The sequence below is a fragment of the Equus przewalskii genome, chromosome 6 (assembly GCF_037783145.1).
Source record: "Equus przewalskii isolate Varuska chromosome 6, EquPr2, whole genome shotgun sequence".
NCBI classification, from domain to species: Eukaryota; Metazoa; Chordata; class Mammalia; order Perissodactyla; family Equidae; genus Equus; species Equus przewalskii.
Window position 1 is genome coordinate 39289186 of NC_091836.1, and position 24444 is coordinate 39313629.

The 24444-nt window shown below is 55.3% G+C and overlaps 1 protein-coding gene across 1 annotated transcript in view; it reads left to right on the top strand.

Moving 5' to 3' along the window:
- The window catches only part of ST14 (ST14 transmembrane serine protease matriptase), a 39458-nt gene extending 25106 nt beyond the window's left edge, over window positions 1-14352 (top strand). Inside the window, exons 8-19 of the mRNA XM_070623443.1 lie at window positions 616-755; window positions 1054-1151; window positions 2020-2129; window positions 2222-2352; window positions 3575-3679; window positions 3908-4018; window positions 4096-4209; window positions 4494-4616; window positions 5437-5623; window positions 12479-12753; window positions 13471-13607; window positions 13692-14352. Of these exons, the coding sequence (XP_070479544.1) occupies window positions 616-755; window positions 1054-1151; window positions 2020-2129; window positions 2222-2352; window positions 3575-3679; window positions 3908-4018; window positions 4096-4209; window positions 4494-4616; window positions 5437-5623; window positions 12479-12753; window positions 13471-13607; window positions 13692-13853 (1693 nt within the window). The 3' untranslated portion in view covers window positions 13854-14352. The remainder of the gene's footprint in view (window positions 1-615; window positions 756-1053; window positions 1152-2019; window positions 2130-2221; window positions 2353-3574; window positions 3680-3907; window positions 4019-4095; window positions 4210-4493; window positions 4617-5436; window positions 5624-12478; window positions 12754-13470; window positions 13608-13691) is intronic.
- The last annotated feature ends 10092 nt before the right edge of the window (window positions 14353-24444 follow it).

Sequence of the window (24444 nt, forward strand, 5' to 3'; positions counted from 1 at the left end):
TCTCTAGTTTTAGTTTTTGAGAACTCTCCATCCTGTCTTCTGCAGTGGCTGCCCCCGTTTGCACTTGCACCAGCAGCCATTGTGTTTATGGGCCTCCCTGGTGTTGTCTAGAGCCCGCGTGACACAGGCGGCAGCTGTGCGGGCTCTGGAGTCTGAGTGCCCGAGTGTGAATTTCAGCCCTGCCGCTTATTAACTGTGGGATCTTGGGCAGGTTCTTTCTCCTCTCTGCCTCAGTTTCCTTATCTGTAAATGGGGATAAGAGTCTCGACTTCCTGGAGTTGTTATGAAGGATGCCCGAGTCGATAGATAGAGAAGCAGTGAGCGCATCCCCAGTAAGTGTCACTGTGGATGCCATTGCGCCTACCCTCGTATAGTCCACAGTTTACCTAACGAAGCCTCTGTTGCCAGCCATTGATTGCTTCTCTGATTTGCTGTTTTAAACAAAAACAGTCTTATAACTCAATCCTTACTCAGGCCTCTGATTGTTTGTGTGAGGAGGGGCTTTTTGACCCAGCCTTGGTCTGTTGAAGCTAGGACCGGGGTTGGGGGTGAGGGCTCGGGCCCTCTGCTGGGTTCTGTCTGCCCTTGCTAACGCCCACCCCTCTGCCCCCACAGGCTGTGTGGCACCTACCCTCCCTCCTACAACCTGACCTTCCTCTCCTCCCAGAACGTCCTGCTTGTCACACTGATAACCAGCACCGATCGGCGACATCCTGGCTTTGAGGCCACGTTCTTCCAGCTGCCTAGGATGAGCAGTAAGGAAGGGCAGGGGTGGGATGGATGGAGAAGGGGACAGGCCTTAGGGACTGGACTGGGCCCTGGAGGCCACAGGCCAAACCCTGTGGCTGGTGAACCGGCCCAGGTCAGTGACAGTTTGGAAGCTTAAGCCAAAGGGCCTTTTGCCCATCACCTGGGTCAGGAGCCCACCCTGGGGCGGCCGGCCTCCAGCAGCTGAGGGCAGCATGGGCTTTGTGTTGGGCCTGCTGTCCTCAGGCTCCCTGCCTACTCCTGGCTGAGCAGGTCCTCCCCTCTTTCTCCTGCCTTCCCCCTCAGGCTGTGGAGGCTCCTTACGGGAGGCCCAAGGCATATTTAGCAGCCCCTACTATCCTGGCCACTACCCACCCAACGTCAGTTGCACCTGGGACATCCAGGTAGGCGCTGTGGATGTGGGCATGTGGGAAAGAAACAAGGAGGGAGGGAAAGAGAGGGAGGGAAAGAGAGGGAGGGAGAGGAGTGGGGGAGAAGGACAGAGGGAGCGGGAGGGAGAGAGGGAGAGACGGAGAGAAGGAGGTGGGGAGAGAGAAGGAGGGAGGGAGAGGGGAAGGGAGGGAGAGGGAGGGAGGGAGGGAGAGGAGAACAGGGGAGGGAGAGGGACCCTCCAGGAGGGCAGGCAAGGAAGGACAGAAGAGAGGGAGATGAGCTCCTGTAGCAACCCCCAAGAGGACCACATATCTGAACCCCGCAGGGCGGGGCGGGTTCGGGGGGCTGGGGTTGGGGGGGTGAGTGACCTGCACGTCAAGCAGCCCCAGACTCAAAGCCTTGCTCCTGATCCGTGGCTGACGGACCGTGGCCATTAGCCCACGGTGCCTCGGCTGGGCCCTCGGTCGGTGAGAGTGCCGTGTCTGCCTCTGGGGGGCGCCGTCCTCGGAGGGGGGAGAGCGTGTGAGGTGCAGAGGAGGCACCTGCCAAATGGCAGCGGCCGGAGTCTTGCTGGTCCCCCTCACCCCAGCCCAGGCAGAGAACCTTCTCTCTTCTGTTTTGTGGGTAGTGTCGGGAGAACTCCTGCCTTCTGTAGTGACAGAACAGTGTCTCTCGCCTGAGTCCAGAAGTCCTTCAGGCATCGAACCCCAATCACTCCTCTTGTGTGTTCCATATTGCCCACACGGGTCGGGGAAGAAAACACTCAGCAGCCATGATCCATGGCCTTGCTCCCCCGTCCCCAGGGCCGCCCCATGACACCCGTGAGTTTGGGAAAGAGGGAAAGAAGCGGCCGAGACCCAGCAGCATCTCTCTCTTCAGGTGCCCAACAACCAGAATGTGAAGGTGCTCTTCAAATCCTTCTACTTGGTGGAGCCCAACCTGCCCCCCGGCTCCTGCCCCAAGGACTATGTGGAGGTCAACGGGGAGAGGTGCGCAGGGGGGGAGCTGGGCGGCCGCGGGGCTGGTGGGAGGGCCCGAGCCCCCCGGGTGGAGTCTCTCCCTGCCATTGCTGCCCCTCCAGGTACTGCGGAGAGAGGCCCCAGTTTGTCGTTTCCAGCAAGAGCAGCAGGATCACCGTTCGCTTCCATTCGGATCAGTCCTACACCGACACGGGCTTCTTGGCTGAGTACCTCTCCTATGACTCCAGTGACCGTGAGTGACTGGCTTTACAAGGGGGCGCCTGCCGAGAGGGGTTGGCCCGGGACAGACTTTCTATTCTGTGTCTTATTAGCGTGTGCTTTCCTGATTTTGAGAGTGCAAGGCGGTATCACTCTAGTAGCTTTTTGTTGAAAGAAAGGCTACCGTATAAATGCACTTACTAAAAAAGGCCACAGTGAGCACTGGGCCACACCGTGCCCTTCAGTCCCTGTGTGAGGCCCCTTCAGCCAAAAGACAGAGCACCCCCTGAGCTCCTTTGGGCTGTCTGTTCCTTTGGTTCGGCATCACTGTGACTTTGAGAATCTGGGCTTAGCTTTGTGGCCTTTTAGCACCTTTAGCATAATCTTGAGGCAGATCAGAAAATACTGGGGCATGAATCCTCACACTGACTACTCCTGGCTTTGAAAATTCTGTGCTCCATACCTAAGAGATCTGGCAGTTTCTATTGCCTTTAATTTCCTGGTCTGCTGTGTGGAAAGCATTTCCTCCGCATATACCATGATTTTTTGTTTCAGACAGCCTGCATCATAAAATAACCTTTTGAAGACATTTTAACTATACGCAGGAATCCAAATTTAAGTTAAAATTCAGTTGCGTGGCTTGGCACCCGGCCCGAGCCCGTGAGCCCAAACCCGTGACTGGGCGAGCGAGCCCCGTCCGCGAGCAGTCAGCGACCGCAGAGGAGCCACACGGCCCGGCTTTGTGTCTGCCTTGAGACCTCAGTGTCAGGCACTCTCCACTCTCAGAAAACTGAAGTTGGAGAGTATCTCAGAGTTAGGGAATCCCGGTGATGCCGTTTCACACTGGACGGGACAGGGATGTTGTCCTGCTGAGCCTCGCTTGCTGTGGGCCTGACCTCGGGGATGTGGCCGCCCAAGGACACGGGCTGTAGAAGTGACTGCTCACCTGGCCGGCGTTCTCCGCTTGCCCAGGGCTTCCCGCGTGTGGGTCACTGGCGGTCAGGAGGCCGGCCAGCCCGGCTGCAGGTCGTGGCCAGTGCGTCCCCGCTGGCTGTGGGAGTCCCCCTGAAGGGCTCGGTGGCCGGGAGACCCCGGCCCTGGGGTGCCGCTTTGGCCGCCTCCCTCCTCCTGGCGATGGAGGCTGGGCTGGGAGGCGTTTTCCACTGGTCCTCAGGCTGGCCATGAGGTGGCCCCGGAGGGGAGGGGCGGGAGGCGGGGTGGCGGCCGTGACCTTGAGGGCTGCCCTCTCCCCGCAGCGTGCCCGGGGAAGTTCATGTGCAACACGGGGCGCTGCATCCGCAGCGAGCTGCGCTGCGACGGCTGGGCCGACTGCACCGACTACAGCGACGAGCTTGGCTGCAGTGAGTCCATCCCAGGCCGATCCTGAGACCCCTGGACAGCGAGGCCCGAGGCGGGGAGGGGTTCCCGGAGCTGTCCAGCCTGTCCCCTTGGCTCTGGGTGAGGGCGGGCTGTTCCTGCAGCGCTGGCCCCAGACCCTCTCTGGGTGGGAAGGTGGGCCCTGGGCTGCGAGGCAGCCCGCGTCCCTGGGAGGCGGCCGGGGGAGGCTGACTGCGCCCCTCGACCCCCAGAGTGTGACGCCAGCCACCAGTTCACGTGCAAGAACAAGTTCTGCAAGCCCCTCTTCTGGGTCTGCGACAGCGTGAACGACTGCGGGGACAACAGTGACGAGCTGGAGTGCAGTGAGTGGGGCCACCTGGCTGTGGGCCGCCTCCCGGCCGGGTGCAAAACCTCTCCTGAGTGCGCTCTGCTTCCCCAGGCTGTCCGGCTCAGAGCTTCAAATGCGCCAACGGGAAGTGCCTCCCGCAGAGCCAGAAGTGTGACGGGAAGGACGACTGTGGGGACAGGTCCGACGAGGCCACGTGCGACAGCGGTGAGACCTTCCTTCGGGGCCTTCCTCCTGGTGGGAGCTGCACCGAGGAGGCAGCTGTGAGCAGACACGTGCAGCGTGTCCAGAGTTTAATAAACACAAACACCCTGCAAGTTGAGGGCGTCAGTTCTCCACTTCTGGAAGGTGGAGAACCTTTAGCAAGGACGGAGGGATGGTCAGCATGGGGCATGCCTGAGTGAGGGACGCGATGTGGATGGATCATCAGGCTTCTGGTTGGGTGGCACAGAGGAATTGATTCCCTCCCCTGTGTCCTCCTCCTTGAGCAGTGAGCACCGTGACCTGCACTGAACACACCTACCGCTGTGACAATGGGCTCTGTTTGAGCAAGGGCAACCCCAAGTGTGATGGGAAGAAGGACTGCAGCGATGGCTCAGATGAGAACAACTGTGGTGAGTAGGGCCTCCACATACGGTTGTGCAGGTTGTTCACTGTGCAAGGTGCATACAGAGGCAGAGATCAGTCTAGTGCCTCACTCACCTAGCTCTGCTCTGGTGAGAGGATATGTGTGCCTGGAGGAAAGGATAACTTTGTTAATGGCACAGAGGCACTGCACCATGGGCACCTCTGGTCCTGCCGGCAAGGCCCAGGGCAGCCAGCATGTCAGTGCCTCTGTGGCAGGGCTGGTGTCCTGGCTGCAGTGCTGGCCTGGCCCTTGCTCTGTAGACCTAGCCACAGGGGAGAGGCCAGTGCTGGCTTCCCCGTCATGCTGGAGGAGAGCAGCACAGCTTACCAGAACGTTCAGCAGGGTGGCCCCCCCACCCCACCCATGCTGTAGTTCACAGCCTCTTGTGTGTTTCGGAAGCACTGGCCTCAGGTTACACGTGAGCATAGCTGCAGCTGTTCTGTGACTTCACGTCACCCAGGGGCCCCCCCAAGCTGTGTCCATCAGCATTCAATACGGAGTTCGAGGCAAATGACACCCACGTTAAATCTAATACACCAGCAGGGGGCCAAGGCCCCTGAGTGCATTTGTGCAGGAGGGTTGGTGGGAGTGCGAGGGTTTTGAATTTGGGAGCAAGGGGGAGGGCCCAGTGGAAGTCGGTGGGTCACTGTGGCTCAGAGGTCCTGTAGGGGGTCCCTGAGGCCACAACTGCTCCAGTAGTGCTGGTGACCCCTGAAGGCACGTGCCCCTGGGCTCTGGACAGCCCAGTGCGCCCAAGGGGCTGAGGCCCACGGTGACTCACCTCCTGTGGGCTCTCTGTCTGCCAGACTGTGGGCTGCGTCCGTTCACCAGGCAGTCTCGGGTCGTCGGGGGCACGGACGCGGACGAAGGCGAGTGGCCCTGGCAGGTGAGCCTCCATGCACTGGGCCAGGGCCACGTGTGCGGGGCTTCCCTCATCTCTCCCAGCTGGATGGTGTCCGCCGCCCACTGCTACGTCGACGACCGAGGATTCAGGTAGGCCATGGGGGGGGGGGAGCAGGGAGGCCCCCTCCTAGGCCCCCAGTGGGGCCCTTCTCTATGTTTTCTGGGGTTGGAAAGCCCCGGTGTCTGTAAGTCACGCCCAGGTGGGATGGCACTGGGGCAGGACCAGGACTACAGGGAGGGCCGACACCCCAGCATGGGGCTTACTAACAGTGATAATAAAGACGGTCCTTTATAGGTGCTGGCTCTCCGTCAGGCAGTGTGCCAGTGCCTCTCCCAGCAACTGTTAGGCAAGTCTGATTGTGTCCCCATTTTACAGACGCAGAGGTTCAAAGAGGTAAGGACTTTGCTTGAGGTTGCACAGCTGTTAAGTGGCAGAGCCAGACTTGAACCCAGCTGGGTGGATTCCAAAGCTGTGCGGTCGGTCTCTGCCCCGCGGGGCCTCCTTGTGCTCAGTTAAAATGAACCTCACGTCCACATGCCAGCTCTGGCTTGCCAGGTGACCTTGGCTTCTCATTCACGCTGCCCAGGCCTCGGGTTCTTCACAGATCATGGTGACACCGAGTTCTTATCTGTGGAGTTGTGAGAATTAAACACGACAACGCACCTGAGACAGAAGCCCTGTGCCTGGCGCCATCGGTGCTCAGCACATCGTGGCCTCAGGTCCACGGGTAGACTCGAGCCTGGCCCAGGGAAGGTCACCAAGAAACGGTCGTGCTGGCACCCCAGACGGTGTGGCAGAGGATTAGCAGGAACAAGTGGCCCGACCCAGGGCCGGGGCTCTGTGTGTCTCAGGTCTGGCCTGCCCAGGCCCTCTGGCCACTGGCTGTGGGAGGGAGTGTCAGGGGACGCCTTGCTCCTGGAGAAGCGGGCACAGGGGAGTGGGCCTTCCCACTGTGCGGCCTTCCTGCTGGCCGGCGTGTGCCCTTCGGCCACAGGCAGCTCCATGAGAAGGTGACCCGGGCTGCCGTGCGGCGCTTCTGCAGGGAGCAGGGGAGACTCGCCGCGGACTTTCCTGGGCCTGAAGTGGCCTGAGGCACAGGTGCTGGGTGTGGTCAGCAGGGCGCGGAGGCTGGGCGAGGGAGATGACGCAGAGGTCGGGGGAGCCGGCTCAGGGCGACTGTCCCTGGGCTGAGACCGTCCTCCGTCTTCTCATTTTGTCACACTCTGCTCTACCCTGGGCAGAAATAATTTTCTTTCTTTTTGGGGTGATGGGAGCTTACTTAAGAATTCTTAAAAATAAACTTTTTATTTTGGAATGCAGACAAGTTGCAAAGATAGCGCAGAATTTCCACAGCCCCTCACTCGATTCCCTGGGTGTTGACATGGTGCGTGTGTCGACACTGTGCGATCCCTGGTCCGATGCCCTGGGCCCCGCTCCAGGTGCTCCTGGCCTCGCGCCGGAGTTTGCACTGCTGTCCTCTCTGCTCTGGGAGCCCGTCCGCGTCTCCACCCTGCCTTCTGGTGTCCTGTCTCCTCTGGTCTGTGACAGTTTCTCAGTCTTGGTTTTGTCATGGCCATAGCGGTCTCGAGGCCAGGTGTCCTGTAGGACACCCCCTCTGGGTGTGTCTGCCGCGTCTCAGGCTTAGACCGGGGCTGTGAGTGTGGCGAGCACAGCACGTCATGGCAGCAGGCGGGCGGTGCAGCAGGCCTGCTCGTGGGGACGGGCTTCGCCATTTGGTTAAGACAGTGTTTGCCCGCTTCCTCCATTAGCAAGTCTCTCTCCCTTTCTGTATTCTTTGATGTGAGTCCATTTGGAATTCTTTGCTAAGGAAGATTTGTCTCTTCTCTCCCATTTATTTATTTAATCATTTATTTATGTTCGTAGGGACTCGTGTATATTTATATTTTGGGTTGAAGCCCAATGCCATGGTATTTACTTTGTGGCTCAGACTGTTCCAGATTTGACCATTGGGAGCTCTGTGAGGTGGGCCCTGTGTCCCTGTGACATGCCCCCACTCTTCTGTCGTTGGAGCCACTCCTTGCTCTGGGCACTCCAGGTTCTGGAGGCTCATGTGGCCCAGCCCTCAAGTTAGCGTTTCCCCCAGGAACCCTTGTAGCGAGAATTGGTGTTTAGATACTAAGAGCTGGGTGCTCCCATGGTTACCACAGTCCCACCGTTTTGAGGCCGTGTAGGCAGGGCGAGCTGGCGTGTACACCTGTGTGTCCTTCTGGAAGACCCACCCCTGTGCCCTCCTCTACTTCTTCCTCCTCCCGTGTTTCACTGTTTTGTTTCTTATTTCCGTTTCCTTCATCTTCTCTTGATCACCAGTCTTACCTCTGCCAGTTAATACATTCAACGTCTGTTACTATTAGCACCGGGGAGACCAGGACAAATAAGACAGTCCCTGCACTTCACAGACTTCCCAGGGCGGCAGGACAAGATCCATTATGCATGCACACGCACACACACGTGCACACACACGTACATGTACACGCACATCCACTCACACAGTTCCAGCTGCGCCGGCACTGTGTGCGGGTCACCTAGGACAGTGTGTGGAGTTGAGGATCCTGCCCGAGGCCGGGGGTGACTGCCCAGAACGCCTTTATGAGCAGGGGCATCTGATCTGAGTGTTGAAATGTGAGGGTGTTTGTCACTGGACAAGGTGACTCAGACCGTCCAGTCGGAGGGAGTGCTGTGAGCGGAGCCAGGCTGGGTGAGCTATGCTGGTGTGCAGTCACTTTGGATATGTTTCTGAGTCCACAAGTGCTCACAGGGTGTTACCGAGAGGTGCTATACTGTGGTTAAGAGCATAGGCTGCCTGGTTTCAGGTCGTGGTCCACAGCTTATTGGCTGTGTGATCTTGGGCAAGTTACTTAATCTCTCTATGCCTGATCTTAAAATGGGCAGCCCTACCTTGAAGGGCTTTTTTGAGGATAAAGTGACTTACCGTGTCAGCACTTGGAAGAGTGCTTGTGCATTGTCGGCTCTCTCTGTTAGCTGCTCTGACGCCCTCCCCGACGCCGTGGCAGTCACTGGGGGTCTCGGTGGCTGTGCCATCACCTCTGGTCTCTCAGTTACTGGTAGGCATGTGGACCTTACACAACCAGAGACCGAGTCTGTGCATGTAACCAAGGACTGCCCTAGATGAGTCACGTGGGCTCTGGAGAGGAGACCCCTGTGGTCGGCTTAACAGAACATCCTTGTGAAAGAGGGGCTGGAGCTAGAGCTGGGTGAACGGGTCCAGGCCGGGGGTCTGGAAAGCCTGGGGCGTGGAGCTGACACCAGCACAGGAGTGACAAAGGGATGTCTGTGTCAGGGAATTGCATCACGGGGGCCAGAGGGGACGAGGGTGACTCTCTTCCTTCCCCGCCTCCCCCGGCCCCATCCTCTCAGCCTTCCCACAGTGGGGAAGGAGCAGCCCCATTCCTTCGGGCTCGTGGCTCCTGCCTCGGCGCCCGCCCGTGCAGCGCCCTCTGCCTGCTCCCCGCTGCCTCAGCACTCTGCTCCATACTCCACAGTGCCGGAGTGGTCTCTTCAAAGGGCCCATCTGATCCGGTCCCCCCCTTGCTTACGTGCTTGCCAGAGCTCGCAGGATGCAGTAGAAATCCCTGAGCATGACCAACGTGGCCGCAGTGTCTGGCCCTGCCCAGCTCTCCTACCTTAGTTTTCTACTTGCCCTCACACCTTCCCCCTGTTCAATTTGGGGGCTTCCTAAACACTCCCTTTGCTCTCTTTGAATGTGCTGCTTTCTCCCCGCCCATAGGCTTTGACCAAATGCTCTTTGCTCTTCAAGGCCCGGTCCATGACTTGTTTCCTCTCCACACTCACTGTCCCCACCCGTGCTGTTCCGTGGCACTCTGCCTGGTCCTCTGCAGGACGCTTTTCACGTTGTGCTGTCATTGGTAGTTTGCATGGCTCTCTCCCCAAGTATGCTGTGAACTTGAAGATCGAGTCTGTGGCAATTCCTGGAACATCATAGATGCCCAATAATTATTGAATGAATGAATAGATGGATGGATAAATGCATGGTTGGATATGAGGATGATTGGGGAAGAAAGGCAGCATTAATGGCAGATAGAGAATGCCTGGTTGAGGAGGTGAGGCCTGAGCTGGTGGGTCCTGGGAATCATTCTAGGCTGCTGAATAAGACAAAAAGGATCTCACAAAAGCAGTTTTTAGGAAGTTATTATCTAGCAGCAACAGATCAGAGTGAAGAGAGACCGGAGGCAAAAAGACCAGTTTGGAGGCTGGTGCATCAGGCTGGCTGTGACAGGAGCGGAGAGGAAGGGCGGACGCCTGGTGGCCGAGGGCGGGGGAGCAGGGTGTCAAGTAACTCTTCAGGCGCAGCCTAGCCTCCTCCTGTGTGTGACGTGTCGTCATCGCCTTTGAGGGGTGCGTCCCTAGTTATGACAGCATTGCTGTCAGCAGCAGTGCGTCACCCTAATTGACACCAAGACCAAGTTAGGTCATCCTGCAGGTCCTGTTAGCATGCGTCTGGGCATCTTCGAGACGGGAGCAGGAAGACCGGCGTGCAGTTTCCTAGAGCAGGGTGGCCAGCTCCGTCACAGACTGGTCCTTCTTGTCAGCCTCCGCCGTTTGCCTCACGGTCTCCATGACAGAACGGCCAGGGCTCCTCTCCAGGGGTTTCTTTGCTGCCGTGTAACCCACTGCTGATTCTCTCTAGGGCTTGAGCCTTCACAACTCTTTCCATGCCTGCTGTTCAGCCACATGTGCTTGTGACAGTGCAGCGTGGGGATGTCACCAGTCTCTTTCATGTGACCACTTTTTCGGCTTTTTTTCCCACGATGTTCTTGCTGATTTTGCAGAGATTTTCAGATTTTTTTTCTCTTCCTCTTTTATTCTCTTCTTCATCTTCTGGAAGTTCTAGGCCCTCTGTGGTGCCTGACACACCTTCCCCTCACGTTCTTTCACAGTGCTCATCCGCAGGCTCATCCACAGGCTTATCCACAGGCTCGATCGCAGAGGTCACATCTCGGCTGTGCTTCCCAAGACGGCCACATGTATTTTTCTGAACCGTTTCCGAGTTAGGTGCAGCCATCATGACACTTCTCCCCTAAGTACGTCAGCCTCTATCTCCCAGGAACAATGAAGTTCTGCCGTAACCACAATACAGTTACTATGTCCAGAAACGATAGCGTGGATGTGGTCCTCTTAGCTCGCATCCTGTCCATAGTTCAGATGGACGCCAAGTATCCCAATATTGTTCTTTATAACTTTCTTTTTTTTTTTAAGTTTAGGATCCAGTTAAAGGTCATGCTTTGTATTTAGTCATTCATTTTCTTTAGTTTCTTTAAAATCTAGAACAGTCTCCCCAGGCCTTTTATTTTTCATCTTTCATGGCATTACAATTTTGAAAAGTCCAGGCCAGTTATTTTGCAGACTGTCTCTCTGGTTTGGATTTTTCTGATCGTTTATTCATGATTAGAGTTAGGTTGAACATTGTTTGTCAGGAAACACTGCCTGGTGATGTGGTGTCCTTTTCAAGAAGCACATGACATCCTATCAAGGGGGATGATTGGGAGAAAAGTCTGATTACTTGGTTAAAGTGGTGTCTGCGGGTTTCTCCGTCATAAAGGTGCTTTCTTCCCTTGGTTATAAATAAGTAATCGTGGATGCTGCTTTGAATCCGTGTGAATATCTTGTTCCCCGTAATCTTTCCCCATGGTTTTAGCATCCGTCAATGGTTCTTGCACATATTGGTTACTTTGCTATGGTAGGTGCAAAAGGTGATTTCTTGTTATATCATTTCTTCTGTATTTATTAGCTGGTGTTTTTCTGTAAAGAATAGCTTTCCTTCTCCCCTTGTAAATTTTTTTGAAGTTGTATTTTAGGCTCAGGATGGACTCACGGATTCCCCTCCCCTTTTCATATTATCCAGCACATGTGTAGGGTCCCGCGCCACCTAACTACGTTTGGTCAACAACAGACTGCAGCTATGACGGTGGGCCCATGAGATTAGTACCACAGAGCCTCGGTGTGTGGTAGGCTGCACCATCTAGGTTTGTGTGAGTGCACTCTGTGATGCGTGCGTTAACGACGAAATTGCCTAAGGACTCATTTTTCAGAACTTATGCCTGTCGTTGAGTGATGCGTGACTGTAATTTAATCCGATTGTTGATTTTGATGTTCAGATGATTCTGATGTTGGCCATTGGGAAGGCGTGTCCTACTGGCTGCATCACTGCTTGAGCACTCGCTTCTGGTAACACAAAGTGTTAGATGTTTGTTTTATGCTTTACCAGGCCTGGAAGGAGCCATCTCTCCAAGGAGCCTGGGTTCCTTTCGTTGAGAAGGATGTCTAGAAACCAAGTTCCGGTGCTGTGGGAATGTCATTGGTTTTAGGCCACTTGTTTGAAAAGTCACGAGCTTTCACTGCTACCTCTGATTGCGCTCAGCCGCGCACGCTCTTCCTGTCCTCCCTCCACCCCACTTCCTCCCTGCCTCTAAGCCCCACCCAGAGCTTGGCTCCCAACATCACTGTCTCCTCCATATTCCTTGGGTCCTCCAGTGTGCACGAGACAGTTTCAGAAGTGCTACACCCTACTACCACACCCTGTCCTACTGCCCACAGCACACCTAGTAGAGAAATTCCAATCTGTTTTTCGGTTCATTTGGTACTTAGAATACATACCACTGTGTTAAAAAAAATATTTGGATTGGTTTCTGCGTTATTCCTTTTGTGAATGATCAGATTAATAAGATATGTATTTTTGGCAATCAGATAGAAATGTATTAAAGAGGGAAACGAGGAGGTGGGGGGTTGAATGCTGTGGCAAAATGACCCAGGAGTTTCCAGCCGAGGGTGGAGCCGGGCAGGAGCCAGCGCCCGCCCCTCCGCTCGGCAGCCAGCAGGTGGCTCTGCCTCGGTGGGCGCCTGCGCCAGGCTCCCTCAGCTCAGCGCTGCCCTCCTGGCCCCTCCAGGTACTCTGACCACACCATGTGGACCGCTTACCTGGGCCTGCACGACCAGAGCAAGCGCAGCGCCCCCGGGGTGCAGGAGCGCCGGATCAAGCGCATCATCTCCCACCCTGCCTTCAACGACTTCACCTTCGACTATGACATCGCGCTGCTGGAGCTGCAGCAGCCGGCCGAGTACAGCGGCACCGTGCGGCCCATCTGCCTGCCCGGCGTCTCGCATGCCTTCCCCGCCGGCAAGGCCATCTGGGTCACCGGCTGGGGCCACACCCAGGAGGGAGGTGAGCGGGGCTGCGGCGGGAGGGTGCCCCACCTCCCTGTGCTGCGGGATGAGGCGGTCCAGGAGGGAATGGCGGCTTCTAGTGAAACGGAGGGATTTGGAGGCCGGGTTTTGGGTGGAAGGCCTGGCTGTGCCACTTGACACTCTGAGTGACCTGGAGAGTTGCTTCAACTCTCTGAGCGTGTTTCTTCCTCCGAAAAGTGAGGGTAAAAACACCTTCCCAAGCAGGACTTGGTGAATATGAAGACATTGTTCGTGATGAGGAGGGCTGGGGGAGCTGCGCCCGCGTCCGCACCGTCCGGGAGCCTGGCTTCCTCTGTCCTCCTGCCTCCATCTGCAGGCTGTTAGGTGGAAAATGTTACACTGAAAAAATCAGTCATCATATTAACAGGGCACACTGCTGAACATGTGTAGACTATAGAGAGGAAAAAGAAAATGCGACTGCAGCTCTGCCAGCTTAGCGGAACCACGCGCGGCGCCTGCCTTGCGTCCGTTCCCGTGGTCATGTTCGCTCTCCTATCACCTGACGCGTGTGCGGCCTGCCACCTAGTTACGCTGTAGGCGGCCCACATCCCGTCGAGTAGATGTGTCACCTAACCGTTTGCCACCATAAGCATCTGGGTTGTTTCCAGAGTTTGCTAGGGAAGTGCCTCCTTGGGATGGTCTCGCGCGGAGCTTTTCCCCAGCGGCGCTCAGCCCTGCCCTGCCCTGTCCCCAGGCACCACGGCGCTGATCCTGCAGAAGGGCGAGATCCGTGTCATCAACCAGACGACCTGCGAGAAGCTGCTGCCGCAGCAGATCACGCCGCGCATGATGTGCGTGGGCTACCTCAGTGGGGGCGTGGACGCCTGCCAGGTGGGCCCGCTGGGGGGCCGGGGCGGGGCGGGGCCTGGGGCGTGGGAGGGGGCGTGCTCATGCAGACGGCTTGTCTCCGCTCAGGGCGATTCCGGGGGCCCGCTGTCCAGTGTGGAGGAGGACGGGCGGATCTTCCAAGCCGGCGTGGTGAGCTGGGGTGATGGCTGCGCGCAGAGGGACAAGCCAGGCGTGTACACGAGACTCCCTGTATTTCGGGACTGGATTAAAGAGCAGACTGGCGTGTAGATGCAAGGGCCATCCGCCAGCCACCACAACGTGCACACCAGCGGGCTGAGGACAGGCTCACTAACTGCTCCTCTGCCTCGGGCCCCCAGCAACCAGACTGTGAAGTGAATCCCCAGGACTCTGGAGACGGAGGTTGGCCTGGAGAGCCTCTCACCTCCCTCAGGCTCTGAAGCGGGCTTGGGAGATGGGACAGGCAGGACCCTGGCAGCACTGAGGCCCAGAGGGCCGAAGACACGGGCCCTGCCCTCTAGCCCCAAGCCTGGCGGCAGGTCTTCCTGGAGATGGCTTCTTCGGCCTCTCGGATTCAGGAGCAGCTGTGGAGTTGCCTCTGGGACCCCTCCGGTGGGGCTGCGGGGGGCTCCTAGGGTCCCACTTTTCAGGAAATCCAGGCCAGAAGGAGCCTGGAGAACAGCCGGGACTAAGATTTATACTGTTTTACCAGCTCCCAGGGTGGGGTTCAGTGTGTGTCTTTGTGTGCGAGTAAAATTCTTTCTTTTTAGGTAAGTTTCTTTACTTGTTGGAGTGGAGGGGCTTTCCTTCCTCTTTCCTCCTAGCCCCAATTGCAAGAAACCGGGTTTAAATTCCCCTCAGCACAGCCCCTGGAGTCAGGCTAAGAGTAGGGGCATAGTGCCCTGTGGCCTTCTCCAGGCCAGCAAGGGGCTGCGTTCTGGTCTTACCTGTAGCCTTGAGATCAGAGCCTGGTGCCCTGGTAGGAGGGGAACAGGGGGAGTGGACACCGCAGAAGTGGGGAGGAGCTTCCTCCCGGGAAGAAAGAAAGTGGGGCTTTCTCTTAGTGGGGAGGTGGTCCCGTGAGTGCTGTGTGTGTGTGTATGCTTGCACACTCAGACATGAGGGTGTGCCTGAACTCATGACTGTCCAGCGTGGGGTGCGTGCACGGGTCCTGAGGCTTGGAGGGGGCCTGCTGCCTTGCTTGAGGGCTCTCGCGCCTCTAGAGCCATCCTCCTCTGATTTTTATGTATTTATTTAAAGTATTCTCTTTCTCCGTGCTTGGGATGACCCAGAGGAACAGTGTCAAGGTTCTGGGGAGGCTTAGGGAGCTCTCAAAGGGACATTTGAGGGCTTTTGTATGCCTGGGCACTGTATGAGCTGGGCTGGGTGAGAGGAGCGGACCTAGGAAGAAAAATCAGATGGCCAGTGTCCTGAGGGAAGTCAGGGTGGTCTTTGCTCATTGCTGTATCCCCAGCTCAGGCCTGGCTCCTAGAAGATGATAACACATATTTGTTGATGAATGGTCTTTGCCCTCCATGAGTTTTAGAAAGCAAAGAGAGGAAAGATACAGTCTGATTGGAGCAATCTGAACAGACTTCTTGGAGGGGGTGAGATGTGTCTTTCATTTTAACCTGAGGGTTTTACCTCTGGAGGGTGGGAGAAGTTTCGACAGGTGTCTGTGTTGGCTTTTCCTCCCAGGGGAGGGGATGGGTATCTGTTCTTTACCACGGTGCGGGGAGTAGAGAAGGCGCTGTCAGAAGGCTATGCACATGGTGCTGTGCTGTAAATGGCTGACATGGAGGGAGAACTTCCCCTGTGGTCCGGTTCCTAAGTCCTGTGCCCCTCAGGCAGCTGGGCCTTGGCCCAGTTGTGGATGTGGCTGCCCACACAGTGGGGTGCAGGGAGGCCGGCCTGGCCCAGGCCTGCCCACAGCACCCTCATTCTCCTGCCATGGGCCGGTGTTGTCTTGAAAACTCCCTCCCCAGGCCAGAAATGGAGGCAGGGTCGTCAGGAGACTTCACAGGAGCATGCCGTTGTCCCCGAAGGCACAGAGTCCCTCTGTAGCCGCCGTCCAGTCTCCTGTGGTTCCCAGGCTCACGGCTCCACCTGGGGAGTGGGTTACACATGCAGATGGTTAGTTCCTCGCCCCCCCCCCCCCCACTGCCCCCCGCCTCAGGACATCTCAGTGATATGTCTGTGGGGACTGGACGTGTCCTCTATGACAGTGTGGCCCTTGGGCCAGGAGCATCAACACCCCCGGGGAAGTCTCAGAGGTTTGTCACACTTCACCTACACCTCCTGCATCAGAAACTCTGGGGACGCGGTGGGGGCAGCAGCCTGTGCTTCACCAGGCTTCCAGGTGGTTCTAATGCACTGACAGTTTGGGAATCCCTGTGTCAGCCATGTGTCCACAAGCTGACAGCACCAGCTCCACCAACGGCCCCGAAGGCGCCCAGAGCCCTGGAGGGCGTGTGTCCTGCAGGCCCCAGGCTCCTGCGAGCCTCAGACGTTGGTGCCTGGAAATGCAAGTGTCAGAGCCTTTAAAACGATTGTGACTCTGAATCCAGTGTTACCTCCTACAAGAGAGAACAGGCCAAGGATCCGTAACTAGCGGGAGGTCCAGCTCGTCACCCTGAGGCTCGGCACAGACTGTGCTAACGAAGACAGAGGTGCTGGTGCAGTCTGAGTTGACAAAGGGAGTGACACCTGGCCTGTGTCCATTCCTCCCTGCTGAGGACAGCAGCGCGGGCCTGCAGTGGTGGCACAGGCACAGCCACTGCCAGACTGCTTGGGCCAGCAGCTGGCCTGCCTTTCCTTCACCCAGGTGACGGCTGGGCGAGGGACTAATGGCCAAAATCGTTTTGCACACATTTGCATTTTCAGTTCAAGATCTCCAGCTCCAAGTGTGTGACAGGAAATTCACTTTTTGTGCCGGATGCTGTGGGTTGAAGCCTGGTCCACAGCGTAGGGTGTGGGATGAGCAATGCACTCGTGGACCCGTTCCTGGAGCCGCGCCCTGGAGTATAGGGTCCCACTGCAGACGGCTGCTCAGGGCTGTCACCTGGGAGTCGCACAGGGCCCTGCTCAGAAGGGCCCTGACTTGGTTTCGTGCTTTGTGTTGCCTTCTTTAAATTCTCTTTTTTTCTCCTTTATTTTCTAGGTAACATTGGTTTAGAACATTGTATGAATTTCAGGCGTACATCATTAAATTCTTAATAATTTTTGAGCAAGGGGCCCCAGAGATCACGTAGCTGGTCTTGCAGCGTTATGCACATGGCTGTTCTCAGGCATCCTAGGTAGTTATGGGGTGTGACCTGGGCAGAGGGTAGGGGCTGAGGAGGTTCTGAGGTAGTGGAGTGAGGCCTGGAGTCCACCGGCAGGTGGAATGGTCTTCTCCCAACCCCCTCGCTGCTGCCCTGTTTTGTGGGCTCTGGGGGTCAGCAGGCCCCTTCAGCAGACCTGGCGAGGAGACCCTGGCATCCTGTGCTCTGCCCCAGGTGTGGGGCCCCACTGCAACTCAGGTGTAGCTGAGGTGGGCAGGGGCGAGACTGAGGAGGTGGGACTTCTGTTCACCTCAGCGCCCATATCCCACGCACAGCAACCCCAGGCTTCCAAGGGAAGGGCCCAGTGCTGTAGGCTGGGTCCCCCTACAGGTCAGTGAAATCCTGTGGGGTCTTTTCCTGACTGACTAGCCTTGCCTTTGTTGCTAGGATCTTGAAACAATCCATCTCTTTGGTTGCCCCAAACTACCTTGTCTCTCATTTGTCTTAGGGACCAATCAAGAAGACATAAATTCACGTGTAGTGAATGTTTAATCCTATCGCATGGACAGGGAGTCGAACCCAGACTGGATTCTGCAGAGGTGACCATGAAATTTGGATTAGTTAGGATGGACTTTATAGACAAGGCAAGAGCCCAGTTTGCAAGTCCCCAGAGACCCAGAGCCAGAGAACCTAAAGGGCTGGGCGGAAAGTGTTCAACCACTAGGGAGCGTCACAGGCTTTCCCTTCTGGACTGCCTTACAGGGTGGGCTGGGGGCAGGGTGGTGCAGTGGGAGGGGAAGCAGCCAGGTCCAGACGTTCTCGGAAGGTGGGTTTCCGCTGCCTTCCCGTCACTTTTTGTGCGGTAAAACCAGTGCCCTCTCTCAGGACGAACCTGCAGGAGGCCCTGGCACAAAGCCGTTCCTGACCGGTCTTTTGGCCCCTTTAGGGACGTCCCCGAAGCCTCCAGTCTGCAGTCAGGACCTGGGGCCCTCAGCCATAGGGACCTGGTGGCCGCACATTCCCAGGGCAGGGTCAAAAGATGGCTTTGAGGTTGATGAGAACAGAGAGGTGACCCGTGGGCAGGAGGGGTCTGTGATCTCTGAGCGTTGCAAGTGTGCAACATCATCCCACTGAACACGGTTGGCAGACAGCTGCCATGCGGGGCAGGTGTGTGCTTCTATGCACACATGCACAGACTGACATTTTGGGGGGAAGAGCAGGGTGTGTGTTTCAGGGATCAACTCCTGGTCCTGGGAATAAACTGATGAGAACATGCCACAGGAACGTGACCTGGCTGTTACACCAGGGCACCCTCTCCCTCCCAAGGGGACCTGAGGTGCCCACAGACTCTCATTTAGGGAGACTCAACCCTTTTGTGATGAAATGATACTTTTTGCTTTTCCAGGCTCGTAATCATGGGTGCGCGTGTGTGCACACGTGTGTGTGTTGCACACCTGCAATCACATGTGAGGGGAACTGGATAGACCTTTCAGCTAGTGGTTCCTTAGACAATGGTTCTTGGAACTGTGAATAAGAGAACCCACATCTAACATTCAGTGAAGACATCGCCTGAGTGTTCTACTTTACGTGTCTGATTTCGTTTAAGCCTCGCAGCAGCTCTGTGGGCATTCCCATTTACAGAGAGAAAACCCAGGCACCAAGAGTTTACACAGCTGCCCAAGGTCCCACACTTAGGAAATACTGGGTCTTGGATTTGGGTGCTGTTCATCTGGCTCCAGAGCCAGCACTCTGAGATACTGCCCACCACACACTATATGTTATTCATATGCCATCACCTCATACAGAAAAGAACTTTGGAGCTGGCCTGGTGGTGTAGTGGGTGGGTTCGTGTGCTCCACTTCCATGCCAGGGTTCGCAGGTTCGGATCCCAGGCGCAGACCTACACACCACTCATCAAGCCACACTGTAGTGGCATCCCGCATACAGAAAATAGAGGAGGATTGGCACAGATGTTAGTTCAGGGCCAATCTTTCTCATTACAATAATGATAATAATAACTAACTTTAGCATGTAGAATGAAGTTGGGCCAGACTCTTAGAAAACCTTGGACCAGTATTTGGGAGCTGTTCTCTAAGCATGAGTCCCCCTTTCTTTTGGGAATTCTGACAAACCTTCTGGCCATGAGACCCTCCTGCCATAAAACCTGTTATCTGGGCTGGGGGTTTGCCCTAGGCTGGTAATGCACTTGTTTTCCATCTGCTTTGCCAGCCTGTGGGGAATGTCGCTGCTTATTGAGTCCCTAGGTCCACCTAGCCAGAGGGAGGGCGACTTTCATTAGCAAGGACGTTGGTTGAGGGCGGGGAGGGAGAATAGTGTGTGTCAGGAGGAGGTGGGGAAAACCACCATCTCAGGTCAGGGCCCTGGGCTGGAATTCCTCAGGGGGACAGTCGAGAAGGGAACTTGGAAAGCCACCAAACCACAGAGAAGGATGAGACTGAACTCCAAAGCAGGAGTGTGAATATTTGTCACCTGCCTTTATATCTTGTGCTTATCTAGAAGACGGTTCACGCTGTTCTTCCACAAGGTGACAAACAGGCATTGACCACAGGGAAGGGAGAAGGCGGAGAGGTTTTGAGCAGGTGTCCGTTTTCTCTGTGCCTCTGGGCAGCCGGGCTCCCACCAGCCAGCTGGCGGCCTTGGGGCCTGGCCCCGTCTCCTCTGGGATGAGCCCGTCTGAACTCGGGGTAGAGACGGAGGGCTGGGGGAGCTGCCACGGCGCGGCTGGAAAAGCGGGAGGGAGCGGGGCCTGGGCATGGGCGGGACGTAAAGGGAGCCCGTGTCCGTCTTTATGTTCAGGGCTCCCTTTGATTCTCCAGGTAGCGCTGGAAAGTGGTGCTGATCACTTTTGTGGTCTGATGTGCCTGCCGTGATGACACCATTTTGAAGAAACCCTAATTTAGAATTTCACTTAGTTTCTCATCCTTTTCCTGGTTGCCTCCTATTCTCTTCAGAGGGGTGTATCCTCCAGGATCCGTCAGCCTGCGTGGGCAGCTTGGAGCCGTGGGTTTATCCCGAGCTTTCCCCTCACCTCCAATTGTTTCCTAAAGGGCGCTGTCCAGGGTGGTTCCGGGCGGAGGTGGCCTCAATCCCATTGTCTGTCTGTTCCGTTGTCTCAGAATCTCCCGACAGGAGGGCTGCCCGGGTGTGAAGTGAACGTTCCCTTTGCCTTGGCGCTCTGCTCTCCCACTGCCGATTCCTTCACCCCTTCACCGTGGAGCTTATCAGAGTTTTCCTCGCCCACGCCCCTATGATCAGAACGCGGTCTCTGCCAGGCCCCTCCTCTGGAACTTCGAGTGGACTTGTTTAACTCAAAAACGAAATTCTTCCATCCTGAGCCTGTGCTCTCTTTCCAAAGAGCCACAGGAACACAGGGTGTGGGTGGGGAGGGGGCAGGCTGGGGCCACCAGGTCCGGGAGAGAAGCCGCTCTCATTTAGTCACAGAATTACGTTCAGAGAACAGTTCCCAAAATAAATAGGGCATCGGATACCTCTTTGAATTTCTTAATCTGAGTACTGTCCAAATACCTAATAGGACAGGGAAAATGTATAGAAACAGATTAGAAAAAACTTGAAATGTATATTTGAAACACTTGAGTGCTTATTTATATAAGCCAAAGGAAAAGAAGTCATTCATTAATTCAACAAGCTTTTGCCGAGGGCCACTCTGTGTCATTTGTGGCTGGGGAAAAGGGCAGTTGATGTGTGATGTGGGGCTGCTTCAGGCTCCTCTGGCCCCGGCCTAGGCGGACACTTAGGAAGCAGGACCTGAGCACGTCCAGGGCCCGGGGCTGTAGGTGTGACGTCAGGGCTGGCTACCTGCCTGGGCCAGTGCAGGCGAAGGGGGCCTGTGCCTGGTGCCTTTTCAGGCTGTGCCAGGACTTTCCCATGATCCTCCAGTTGCTCAGTGGGAAGTATTTCCTGGGATAACAGCTGTGTGAGGGTCCCTTTTAGAACTGGAAAGAATACCACCATCAATCTCATTGTTGGCAAGGGTCTGAAACATCACGGAAGCCAACCCGTAGCCGAGCACTCTGCCTCCCCTCCTTAAGGATGTGAGAGCACAGACAGACTCCTAATGACGAGGACCTCACCGCACCTCCACACATCTCTGTACACCCGCCCTGCCAAATGGTGTTACAGTTATCTTGACATCTGTCTCTCCTACTGAGTATCTGCACTGGATAGGATCTGGCAGACCATCTGCTCCAGGAATTAAAAGAAGTGTCAGTAACAACTCGCGGCATGCGCTGAGTGCCTTACTTACATCATCTCATTGCATCCTCATCAGGGTCCTACGAGGTAGATTCTATCATCCCCATTTACAGGAGAGAAACCGAGGCCCGAGATGGCACTGTATCTTGCTCAGGTTTCCTTAGTAAGAGGCAAGATGCGAACCCCGTTGCCGGACTCCAAAACCAGTGCAGTTAGGCCTGTCCCAACTTCTGGGAGCAAGGTGCACTCCACCTGAAGCTGTGAGGTGTGGACCCAGGACCTCTCTTGCCAAGTAAACTCACTGGCTGAGGCACGTGTGGAAAAGGCCAAAAGGAACTTTCACGAGCTGAGCTCTGAAATGGCTCCTTCAGCATTTCAAAATCTTTCCCAGGCCCATTTCCTTGGCCACCCCCAGCAGCCCCTGGGCATTTCCCTCTCTCAGGGGCCAAACCATCTGCTTTCTCTTATTCCTCTGCCTGGGGCCAGTGTGGTCTGGAGGGAGACAATGTTTCCTTGAGGTCTTGGCTGTGGGCAGCAGAACAATGTGTTCTGACTTGTGATTCAGAAAGATCAACCTCTGCCCCTCACCTTCCTCCCTTGAGCCATTCATTTCTGCTAAAGGCTGTTTGGCCTTGGGAGAAGCTTCAGTAAAGGAAACAGAGGCCAAAAGCGATGGGGGTACTCAGCCTGGAGCACTGACTGGAAAAGGAGGGTTGATAACAATCCTGCTGGGGCCTGGGAGCGTGTACTGGGTCCCTCTGAGCCCAGAGAAATCCCTGTTGCTCAGATTTTCCAGTCTCAAAGACGACCCACAAATTGAGCCTGTGTGGGGCATGGAGATATTTCTGGATCACCACTGACGATTTTCACTGGGACCAGGGAGAATGTAGCAACCAGAGCTGAAAAGACAATTTCATTTTGTTCTGGTTCAAAGGCTTTTGAAAAATAAATGAGTGGTTAACAGTTTGAACTGTCTCATTGGGTGTTTATTTTAAACAAAAGTCTTTTAATTTGGTTTAAAAAAATATTTTGTAAGTTTGGGTTAAGGGCAAAGAAAGATTTTGAGTCCTTGCCCTGGGGCTCATCTAGGTGAGAGCAGTAGGGGGCGCTCATACACCGTGTTTCATCAGACCGTGGCTGAAGCCGCAGCAGTAGCAGTCCAGAAGGAAGTTCTAGGCAGCCCAGCTCTCTCCACAACCGCCTCCTACCCAATTTATGGAACGCCTTGGCGAAGCACAAAGGTAGAGCCCCTGTGTTCCCATGGGGGGGAAACACCCGGTCTGGCCCTGTGGTGAAGGCGGCTCGCCAGTGGCTGTGCTGCCTGGCCTCTTCCCAACCCCTGACCTCAAGGTGTGAATACTCTAGGCAATGGGAGATTGCCAGTTGTTTTCGGCACACCGTGGGAGAACTCACTGTACTGTGGACAGGCTGGCAGGCGCTTGTAAGTCCCACAAGTATTTCCTGAACTCCTGAACCAGATGGCCGACCTCTGTACGTGGAGCAGGCCTCATTTATGTGAACTTGGAGCGTGTTAAGGGTTGGAATCACGCAAGAGTCCCTGGCAAATTCCGAGGCTGGACAGGTTTATGGGGGAGCTGAGGAAATCTGGGATCAGGGTCACTGCCATGGGGAACCGAACATGCTCTTTTGTCTCTTCTTAGGGGTTTGGAGGGCCCCAAGCAGCTCTTCACATCACCTTTCCACAGCTGGATTTCATCCCATTTCATGTCTCTGGAAACATTTCACATCTCTAAGGCTTTCTTCTCCACGGTGAAATCCCGTTCGCCTCGTTAGGCTTTCTTCACTGCTGTGATGTTCGAGTTTTTCAGTCATGTTCACACCAAGTCCGAGGGCAGCTGAGGGAGAGCTGGCCTCTGTGAACAGCTCATCATTAGGTGTCTCTTCATTATCAGGAGGAAAAATGACAGAGGTAGGAAGTGTGTGGAGGTTCATGTTATACTTGTTTTTTTTTAAATTAACTGTGACCTCAAGAGATTGCCATTACTATGGACCCATTTCCAGTGTGTACATTCACACCTCCTCGTTTATTCATTCAAAGGATATATACTGACTTCTTACCATGTGCTGGGCCTGTCCTAGGCACTAGGGGTACAGTGAGGATCCCAAAAGAACTCAGGAGGAAAGTGAGGTTTAGGGAAGTTGAATGACTTGCTCATGTGCTGGACTCCGAGTTTCCTGACTCTACACACAGTGCTCTCCCATCCTGTGCCATTTACCACAGGAAGGAAGAAAAGAACCTTAGAAAGGCAGGGAGTAGAACTGAGTGTTTCTTGAAAGACTTCATCAAAGCCCACCACTAAAAGATGAGTTTGTGGCTCTGGAAAACTAAGCATATTGTTACCACACGTACCTGTTACCCTAGATTATCTTTCTCTTAGACTGAGTCTGAATTACAGTCAGCCTTGACCTCCCCAGATACTTTTCATTGTTCTTGGGATTAGTGAGCCTCTTCTAGTTTGTGCTTATTCCTGCGACTGCCTTACAGATGACTTCTGGGAAGCGAGGACCAAACTTTCCTGTCAACATTGAAAACAGATTATACAAATTCTTACTTAGCATATTTAGACATGGCCTCTTGGAATGATGCGTGGGGAGAACCGGGGAGGAGGCCCATGTTCCATGGTTTAGGAACTCAGGTGCTGAGCATTGCACTGCTGGCTTGGCCCAGATGAGGCATCTGGTTCCCATTGGAGACTGGGGGTTGCTGGGCAAGACTGAGCTGCTCAGTTTTTCCTTTGCTCTTGGCTCTGCTCATCCCCTCCACCCTCTCCCCCAACCTACGCTTTATGGTGAGAGAGGAACTGGAAAGTCCGCTGATGCACGTAAAAGCTGGGATAAACCAGTGCCTGCGAGTAAAAGGGCCCTAGTGGGAAGGGAATCAGCACACTGGGAAAAATCCTTCCACACCTGGTGCCTGGAAATAGAGGCAAATACGGAGCTAGCATTTTTGTTTGGCTCTAAAATGGTGGTTGTTGCTGACAGCAAGGAGTGGGAGAAGGGAGTGTCAGGCTCGGGTGATAGCACACCCATTTCCACGGACCAGGAAATGGCTTTTGGTCCCATGCGCTTCAGGGATGGAGGCTCTGGGCCCCACAGCCCCACAACGGAGGGTCTGGGAGGTGTCCTGGAGATCAGGCACTTGGGCAGGCATGACCAATGGTTATGGCAGCGCTCCAATGACATGGGGAACAGTGGAGCTACAAATGTACCCCCTGACTGAAATAGAGATGCCCTCCTTTCTTCAGGTATCCCTACTTGTCATTGAGAGAAGTTATATATATATACGGTGTGTGTGTGTGTGTGTGTGTGTGTGTGTGTGTGTTTTCTAGGGCACTTGTTACAAT